Below are 10,572 nucleotides of genomic sequence, written 5' to 3'. Positions count from 1 at the left end.
TCAAGCCATGTCTCAGCAATGTCTTTGGTGAAGTGAAATGTGGGGTTTCTCAGCTCTCCAGAAATTCCATGTCACTGAAATGTGAAAAACAAATCAGTTCTTAACATTTCCATGTGCAGAAATAAAATAATTGTCCTCTTTTTTTCCTAAAGAGATATGTTCAGGATTATTTAGGATTTTTACAATGGTATCACAAGTGTATGCTCCCAGTAACACACAGCACTTTATGACAGCACTGGATTTTGCTCAAGACAAGCTCTTGTGCTTATGTGACATTACAGAGCTGACAGTTTTCTGCTTTTAGTTCCTGAAATAACTCTTTTGCAGCTAGCTCAACTATATCTTCATGGCATTGCACTGTTCTAGAAATCCCTGGCTTTAGGACACTTTCTTTTCCCCATGCAGGCACAATCTGTGTTCTTGGTTCTCACAAACCATGTTTTCAGTGTTGTTTAAAACAGATTTCATTGAACTGAGACTGCTCATGAAGTGGTTCAGATTACACTGAAAGTGTGACTAGCTCTCTTTACTGTTTGCTGTTTTACCAATCCCTATGCATCTTGAAACAAGCTGTGCAAATACTGTGGAGTTTTGAGTTAAAACTGAAGATAATTTGGTGTCATCTAGTTTGAGTAATCCTGGACATATTCTAGCAGCAACGATTCAGTGGGAATGCTATGGCAACATCAAAATGTTGGCTGTCTAGCAGGCTTACTGCATCCTGTGCATGATCCGTGAATAAACAGAGGAATTTAGTTCCCAGAGTGTCAGTCTGGCACATTTCACAAGCACTACATTCACTTACCAAAAAAACCTGAAGTCAGCCAGTCATACAGAGAAAGTGTTACAGTGACTGAGTGATACATTTCCTGCTGCTAACCTTGTATATACTAAGAAATGAGGAATAAATCATGCATGACTTAATTCAGAAGGGAAATATGATCTCATTCAGTTTATTATTTTTGTTCTCATCTCCTTGCTAGACATATTAGTCTTCTTTCTTTCAGTTAGATGTGATCTCTCTCTGAACCAAAGGCTGGAGATATGGTCAGTGAAGTACCAGGTTTGAGCTAAAAAGCCCAAGAGGATTATTATTCCTGGGTTCAGTGCATAGGAACACATTCATATTGTTTCTAGTCTGCTGCAAATGAGAGCATAACACTGTATTTCAACTTAGTTCTGTCACACAGTGATTTCCAGTGCCCCAAAATGAATATAAACTTTATGTCCACCTATTGGTTTCTTTTGCTGTGTATATCTTAAAAAAAGGAAATGCAGGATTACATTCCTTTTTCAGATGATACCTAAAATGAATGAGATGGGAGTAGGGTAGAGCTTACTCCATTAAACAGCAAGAATTCAGGCTCCCTAGTCACAGAGTCTATGCTTGGAACATTCTCTCACTGAGGAGAGATCATAGAATCATGGAATAGTTTGGGTTGGAAGGGACCTTAAAGTTCCAATCCCCTGCCATGGGCAGAGACACCTTCCACTAGACCGGGCTGCTCAAAGCCCCGTCCTATCCTACCTGGCCTTGAACACTGCCAGGGATGGGGCAGCCACAGCTTCTCTGGGCAACCTGTGCCAGTGCCTCACCACCCTCACAGGGAAGAACTTCTTCCTTGTACCTAATCTAAATCTACCCTCTTTCAGTTTAAAGACATGACCCCTTGTCCTGTCACTACATGCTCTTGCATAAAGTCCCACTCCAGCTTTCCTGTAGCCCCTCTTTAGGTACTGGAAGGCTTCTATAAAGTCTCCCTGGAGCCTTCTAGATGTTTTGGGGAGACTTCTAATCTTGACTGAAACTTCCAGGGGAAGTTTCTCTGTAAATTATTCTGAACTGACTCAAAAGAAAAATCTGGGGATTTACCAAAAATAGTTTAATAAAAATATCAGCTTCACACTCAGAGAGAGTTGAATAAAGTTAAAAATATAACAGCTATCAGGAATTTTTAGGAAAGGAATACATGACAAAAGGCAAAATATCCTGTTGCTGCTATCTAAGTCTGATGAGTAGGTAGGGGATAGTCTTCGACATGGCAAAGAGGCAGTTTAGGGGGACATGTTGGAAGTCTCTGAAGCCTGTAGCAATGTGGAAAAAGTGGACTGGCATTAATTTGCTGTCTCTTCCAAATCATGAACTCTAGTTTTGAAACTCATATGAACTAGGTTCAAAACCAATGAAAGGAAGAAATTCTTCATGCAACGGGTAGCAGATGAGTAAATCTCCTCACCAAAGAAAATGCAAGAAGTTGTGCATGCAAGTTTACATAGGTTCAGGATATAAAGTGGATGAGTAATCTTAGCCCACTGCCAAGACAACAGGCTGACTGCATCTTCTGCCAATACCAGTGTTGCTATTATTGTGTTTCATCCTTCCTTTGTTCGTAGGCTCGTCTTTAAAGGAGAGCTGAACTTGAACTGAAAGCAACTGAATTCCATATCCTATGTGATGTTTTTATTTATTTACCTTTTTTTTTTGGTTCTGATCCTCATTTCATACCTCTGGATAAAATCTGACACATTATGATAGAAACAACATAACGATCATGAATGCCAATTGCCTGCACTAAAACAAGCAGATATTCATTAAATAGTTTCTTAAAGATTAATGAAGCTTAAGGAAAAAAGGCTGCAACTTTTAAAACTGATTAAAAAAGAGTAAGTTATATGCACAAAAGTGGCTTAAGTTCAACATGCCAGAGACACTACACGCTCATCAGGGAAAGTGGGTTTTTTTGCTTAACAAAAAATGAAAACTCAACTCTGCACAAGGTTAAAGACTGTATTTTAATCACAGACTGAAACATCATGATTTACAAAACTGATGGTTAGATTTAAAACCAACCACTACATCTTTCTGTGGGAATATTTCCCCCCACACCCTAGCAGACTAGGGGTTCAAGTGAAGAACAGAGCTGTTCATGTTTGCCTTTGAGACTGAACAGTGATTTCCAGGATGATGACTGATGCTGCAAGAATTCACCTAAGATGCTTGTCAATGCAATTTCATTTACCCAGCTGGAAGTGGCATCTTCTAGGGAACCCTGCTGGATTCATCAGAAATCCCAACCATCTTGCAGCTTTCCGTCCAGAGCCTTCTCTGCAGCAACTCATCATACGCTACATCAGCCGATTTTGTCCTTTCCTCATTGTAAAGGTAGCAGCCACCAACTCCTTCCATCTCGGGTGATACTGCTGCATAGATGGTTGTAGAGGCTCCTTCCTCTGGAGTCTGCAGAAACAAACAAAAACCCCCAACAAATTCAAGCAAGGCAGGTACAACAGAAGAATTACATTACACCATAGGACCTTACCAGTGACAACTGGCTTCCCTAAATTTGCATCACACTTGTGGCCCTTGTGCAAACCTCAAGCTGGTAATGATAAAAATGCCACCTATTCAATCAGCATAGTACAGTCCATCTCTACAACAGTGCTAGTTTGAGATAGTTAAAAGCCACAGAACAGATATATTGAAAACTCTGGTCCATTTTTTCAAGAGCTAGTCAGATGGAGCATACAAAATAAAGCCACAGTTAGAGATAATAAGCCCAAAAGCAAACACAAATATTAAAATCCTAGTTTAATTATTCATTTTGCAAGGATGAAAGGGTCTGTACTCTGCCTTAAGAAGAAGGCGGCTTTGCTGTATGTGCAATGTGTTCATCATAACAATATGACAAAGGATCATGGAAACCACAACAGCAAATTAAGAACCCCCAGTTCAATCCAAGCAGGCAGGTAAATGAGGGAATTACATTTTACATGGAGCATAGTTACCAGGGTTCTACAGTGTCATAAAGCAAAATGATGAAAGATCTATAACGTCTGATATACCATGAGTATTAAATGAAAATTAATAAGTGGATAGCTTAGAGTGATAACTCCTTTCATCCTGAGGATATGCAAAACATCTCCATTTTGCATTCAGAAGGATCACACAGCTATCACTGAAATTATTTCCATCACATTTCTTTTATTTCATTGAAGGGCATATTTAAACCACAACATTTTATATGCTTTGTCTTTATCAGTGATATAATTATGAACAATGCCTGCTAGATAATAATGTATTGTTTTACAATCCTTGCAGTCATTCTCTGAGTCACTAGCAAACAGCACTAATATTGCTCTTAGCTTTGTCTGCTGCACCTGATAGGATGTCTTCTCCTGAAGAACTCACCTGAAGATGACACAGTATTGAATATTTTACTCAGTGCCTTATTAAAAAAATATATATAAATCTAAGTACTTTGAAGGGTTTTGTTCTGTTTATTTTTAAGAAGATGACTGTACTGTGAGATACTATCTAAAACCACAAAGGGCTTATTTACCCTAGTTTAGTACTTTACTACTACTTCAACCTTCTTTCTCTCATGGAAAATAGTGCTATGTTCCACTTTGATGATCAGCTATGATGTGATATAAAATATCTTAATACTGTAAAGTAACAGAACAAATTATGAATATGAGCATTCACATTTGATATGACTTATTCTGGATGACAGAGAGAAACCACAAGTTTTTTAGTGTACTTCTGTGCTTTACTCAAAAATGTAGTGACACAGATAAACCATTACTTCATGCGATGGTTCACTGGATGTTATGTTCCTGAGTTCATCAGCTCTCCTGCACAAACAATTATAAAAGTCAATGTTGATGACTCCCCAATCTTAAAGACAACAGCTCAAAACTAAAATGCTTTTTAAAAATTTGTCTGTGGGTGGAATTGGTGCCATTATGTGCTTATGAGCAGGGCTTTCTACAGCCTCAGAGACTGGTTTGTATGGATCTTCCTACACCATCAGGAATACCGCATGCCTTTGCCGATTCTATGGGAGGGGATATGCAGGATTTATCAAGATATGTCATGTAAGTTCCCCACCAGAGGGAATCTTTACTGAGAGGGTGGTCAAACAGTGGAACAGGCTTCCTAGAGAGTTGGTCAATGCTCCAAATCTGTCAGTGTTCAAGACAGATTTGGGCCAGGCCCTCAACAACATGCTTTTACTTTTGGTCATCCCTGAAGTGGTCGGGCAGTTGGACTAGATGATCCCTTCCAACTGAAATACTCTGCTCTGTTTTGTTCTGTTCCGTTCTGTTCTGCTCTAAATAATAGAAAGTAATTTAAACAAAGACTATGTGCCTGTGTACACGTTGAAAGTTGGGTTTTGGTTTTATTCATGCAGGCCTAGTAGACCATTACCAAACCATTTTATATGGCAAATTGTTTCCTATCCTTCAATGCAAAGAAAATATTGAGCAGGCTCAGACAATAATAAATGTGCTTACACGGCCACACTGTGATGAGTCTATAAGCACAGTCACGTTGCCACTGTCCATTAAGGTCAGCTCGTGTACCTTTTCACAAGATTTAATTTGTCTTTCATCATGTCCACCATATTTAATATGCTGAGCAGAAGGTTCTATGCAAGATTCTTATTTATTTTCTATCACCTGTTGCTAAAAGTGATTATCTAGACACCTAAGGAAAAAAATACTATAATATATTAAGCAATTAGTGTATACTAATTTAAGTCAAAGGAAAACAATTTTTGCAGGGCAATGGGGAGCAGACTTGCATAGGTATGATTTATTAATTGTCTTATCCCATCCTCTGAGTGCTTAATTAATGCTGAAAGCTTTAATGTCCCCTTACTTGAGGATCTCTTCATTGTTTTGGCATGTTTTCTGTTTTACTGAAAGTAAAGAGGAAACTCTACCTGAGGAGTGCCCTGGCCTTCCAGCTGGGTGGATGACCTACCTGCTTTGAGAGGCTGGAAGAAAAGCACAGTGCTGTAATTCCACCTTTGGATCATGCCCCTACCTACCGTGAAAGCACTGTACATCCACCTGCCCACACACAGTCAAGACTCTTTCCCAAAGTGCTTGGTCTACTACACACCCATAGATCAACTGCACCACACACAGACACATGCACACATGTCCTGCCTGTGTATTAGCACTTGAAGACCTCTTGGGAAGGAAGAAGCTGGCAGCTGCTTGCAACCACAGGAGAAATTCATGAGTATCTGGACAGGGAGCAGGATGAATTGTTCCACCAGTGGCAGCCGCATTCTTGGTTGCCATCTTTCCTGGCAGCCCCATAGTTCTTACCACATGATAGCTCATCAAAAGATGAGAAGGAACCTTAAAGCCCTTGGAAAAGAAAATGACCACAAGCAGGAGACTACAATCAAAGCAACAAATCTGACCCTTCCTTTGATGCCAATGGCCTTCTAGGAAGAAGAGCACCTGATAACAGGCAAGAGAAATCACCAGCCAGTGGCTGAATACCTTGATCTATAAACCCCAGGATGTTTGTCATAATGCTCTATAGAAACAGAAAGAAGTTTCTGTCTTTGGGACTCTGAAGCATTATACCAAAAGTTGCAGGTAGACAGGCAGTAATAATAAGTACCATTCAATTCACAGGGGAGGATACTCAACACACTGCCAGAATTAAAAAAAAAAAAAACCACCACCAAACAGTAACAGAATAACACACATACATAAAGGATCAGTAACATCTTGTTCATGAATAGGCTGGACTTGTCATAAGACAAAAGGGATTCCCATAAATTGCACAATGCTTCTTCAGTTACCAACTTATTTGTGCTGAGCTTTTGTTTGTTTGTTTGTTTACAAATTATTGTATGATTAGTATCCAAGCAACTGTAATTAATCTCTTTGTCGTATCCAAATGAAACTGATTTCTGCTTAACTTTTCCTAATTAGATTCTGCATCTGCAATTCCTTTTGCTTGTTACAGTATTGAACAAATTTTTTACTCTTTTTTGCAATTAATGATTTGTTTGCAGTATGCCTCCAACAGTAAATAAAGATCTGATTGAAATTACCTATCTTTGTATTGTCCATTGCATGAGTAGGCTGTAGAATAAGGAGAGAAAAGATAGCAAGTCACCAGCTTATTTAAGCAAAATGCAGGCTATATTCACAAAATTCAATTATTTTGGCACTATTTATTCTCAAATAAAAAGATGGGTTTTTTACAGAAGTTCTGATATTTCTTTTTGTAAATATTCATTGATAGTAAGTCATCAACATAGAATAATTTTCCCTCAGCATGAAATGGAATATTCTGTTCTATGAAAACTGAGACAGATACTAAGAGGGTTCATGGTTTAGGTTTGTTTTTTTAACACTCACCAATTAAGGCATTTTGATTAATGCATTTTTAAGTGCCATATAATCATGTCAATAGTAGGCGCTAATGCTCGCAAAATGTGTTAGCTGACTACAGTCAGTCCCTACAGTCATGTCACATAGAATCATAGAATTATAGAATCGTAAGGGTTGGAAAGGACCTTAAGATCATCTAGTTCCAAACCCCCTGCCATGGGCAGGGACACCTTGCCCTAAACCACGTGGTTCAAGGCTCTGTCCAACCTGGCCTTGAACACCACCAGGGATGGAGCATCCACAACCTCCCTGGGCAACCCATTCCAGTGCCTCACCACCCTCACTGTAAAGAACTTCTTCCTTATATCTAATCTAAACTTCCCCTGTTGAAGTTTGAACCCATTACCCCTTGTCCTACCACTACAGTCCCTAAGGAAGAGTCCCTCCCCAGCATCCTTGTAGACTCCCTTCAGATACTGGAAGGCTGCTATGAGGTCTCCACGCAGCCTTCTCTTCTCCAGGCTGAACAGCCCCAACTCTCTCAGCCTGTCTTCATACGGGAGGTGCTCCAGCCCTCTTATCATCCTCGTGGCCCTCCTCTGGACTCGCTCCAACAGCTCCATGTCCTTTTTATGTTGAGGACACCAGAACTGTACGCAGTACTCCAAGTGAGGTCTCACGAGAGCAGAGTAGAGGGGCAGGATCACCTCCTTCAACCTGCTGGTCACGCTTCTTTTGATGCATGAAATGTCACATCCTCTTTATTTGTCTACAACAGGCACAACATCTTAACTCTTGGGAATTGTGTGTCTGCATCAGTTATACGTGATGGCTTTGTGGTGCTTTCCTTCTTAATCCATGTACTCATCCAGTTCCACCTTCACTTGAATTCATAGCTCAAGAGTTCTGGGCAGACAGTACGGTATACCCACAGTACGGAAATCACAGAAAACTGGATGGGATAAAAAAATAATAAGCTCCTGTAATTCCTATTCTGCAATCCATTAATCTTCCCAGGACCATTTTAAGTAACTACCAGCAAACAGTGAGAACCTTGCTATGTGTCTTAAACACTGTGACGAACAGTTTGAATGGGCAGCATGCATATACTTCAAATAGCATTGCCTGACAATGATTATGACTGAAAAAGTATTAATGACATAACCCATGACATCAGAGGAGTACTTACTCTTGAATAGCTTCCCCTTGCCCCAGTTAATCAGCTAATTGTACTCAGTTTGTATTTTCTGACTTCAAGATGCTGCCATCTTGAGAGATGGTAGGTGAGAAGGTTGGGCAAAGAGGACAGACAGCAGGAAGCAACAACTGGCAAGCTCAATGACTGACATCTCAGTTGCATTTTAAGGAACACAAATGAGGGCCAAACAGACAGATGTGCACCCAGGACTGCCTGGTATGCTGGCAAATGGCTTAATGCTGAGGAAGAACATTGAATACATTAAGTATTGGTGGAATGCCCCTTATCAGCAACATTAAGTAGACTGCTGTAGGAACACTCCAACACTGGTTTTATAATGATGGTCTTACCTCATGTACTTACATCCATTATGTCCTACATTTTTCCGTTCATATGGGAAATCTACTCATGGGCTAATGGGATAAAGGAGCTTTCACGGGGTTTTTTGGGTGCTCTGTGACCTTGCTTACCTAAATGGGTGAGTTTCCATCAGGCCATTCCTCGGGTAACAAAAAGGCATGTGTCTGGCTAGCGACATGTTTCCCATGTTCCAGCTAGGAAGACACAGCAAGCACTGAAAAGGCCATCTTCTCAGCTTGAGTTCTCAGGCATTTCTGACAGTGTTCGTTTACTTTCCTCAACATCAATTATTTTGTTACTGTTTTGCAAATGTTAGTATTTTACTGACTTGCTTGTAAAAATCTGCCCGCCTTTCTTCAGAAAAGACAATGATTAGTTGGGATGCCTGAACAGTACTGCACATGCACAGTGGGGCTTAGCAACAAGAATGAGAATATGACGTTACTGTTACTTGGTACAGCAAAGTGGTCCATCTACTTCCTGGCAGCTAATGGTGGGGTGACACCCAGTCACCCTCAATGCACTGCTTGCTTCTAAAAAACACAGGCAAGCACAAAGCCACCGCAACACAGAATAGTTTGAAAACTGGCAGAAAGGGAGTAGCTGGGATTGCATTCCCATAAATATAATAGCAAATTTGTGAGAAACAATAGCTGTGTTCCAGGAAGCACTGATTACTATGATCTGTGAACTACCAAATTATTTCAAAACCAGGTTACTTTCTGGTGCAAGATTCCGAGGTAAAATAACAACAGCTGCTGTAGTGTCACAGCCTCCTGGTGAAGACATGGACTACGTGCGCTCAGTGCTTGTTGTGTAACTTCTGCAGCGTCTAGGCCTCTGAACGTGATCATTGCTTTGAAAATTTCTGCCAGAAAGTAATCAGTTGAAACACTAAGTATGAAAACAAAGCCTCGAAAGGAAACCATGACGCAGGTGTAAGGATGTGTTTAGCAACCTTTGATCAATAAGGCTGTAACAACTGACTGTAAGTCCTGGTGAGACCAATGGCCAAGGACAACTGTTAGATCCTTTAGGAAGCCACAGCTGCCAGACGGGTCTGGCAGCACAGCTTTTCAGATATCTCTGCCTTCACTCAAAAGCCCTGGTTTCCATCTGCGTTCTCTCTCCTTCTATTCTTTCCTAGGTAGCTCACTATTATTCTCTTTCTATCCAATTTCTGCCTTGATTATAGACCAGAAAGAGATAGAGATATTTTATTGAATATACAGTTCTCCCTAGAGACCCAGTCAGCACCATCAAATTAATTTCTTTTCAATCCCCAACTCACAGCAAAGAGAATTCTTTCATAAATTCACTCCATATAAAATTCTTTAGATTTCATCTTTAAAAGAAACAGCAGCTACAGCCAGAAAAGGCTAAGTTAAAATATGAAGCCTTGCTCCTAACAATGTTGTGGCTACGGAGAAATAATTTCTGAATCAAAGATATGAATCATAGAATCACAGAATGGTTTGGGTTGGAAGGGACCTTAAAGATCATCTGGTTCCAACCCCCCTGCCATGGGCAGGGACACTTTCCACTAGATAAGGTTGCTCAAAGCCCCGTCCAACCTGGCCTTGAACACTGTCAGGGATGAGGCAGTCACAGCTTCTCTGGGCAACCTGTGCCAGTGCCTCACCACCCTCACAGGGAAGAACTTCTTCCTTGTATGTATTCTAAATCTCCCCTCTTTCAGTTTAAAGCCATTCGCCCTTGTCCTATCCCTACAGGCCTTGTAAGAAGCCCCTCTCCAGATTTCTTGTAGGCCCCCTTTAGGCACTGGAAGCTGCTTTAAGGTCTCCCTGGAGCCTTCTCTTCTCCAGGCTGAACAACCTCATCTCTCTCAGCCTGTCTTCATACGG

The 10,572-nt window shown here is 40.5% G+C and overlaps 1 protein-coding gene across 1 annotated transcript in view; it reads right to left on the bottom strand.

Annotated features, from left to right (window-relative positions):
- Positions 1-2,774: 2,774 nt before the first annotated feature.
- The window catches only part of DHRSX (dehydrogenase/reductase X-linked), a 173,953-nt gene continuing 166,155 nt past the window's right edge, over positions 2,775-10,572 (bottom strand). Inside the window, exon 7 of the mRNA XM_030477739.1 lies at positions 2,775-3,238. Within this exon, the coding sequence (XP_030333599.1) occupies positions 3,041-3,238 (198 nt within the window). The 3' untranslated portion in view covers positions 2,775-3,040. The remainder of the gene's footprint in view (positions 3,239-10,572) is intronic.

This window comes from Strigops habroptila, chromosome 2, assembly GCF_004027225.2.
Source record: "Strigops habroptila isolate Jane chromosome 2, bStrHab1.2.pri, whole genome shotgun sequence".
Lineage (NCBI taxonomy): Eukaryota > Metazoa > Chordata > Aves > Psittaciformes > Psittacidae > Strigops > Strigops habroptila.
The sequence above is the reverse complement of the archived record's forward strand: the minus strand, read 5'-3'. Positions and strand labels throughout refer to the sequence as shown.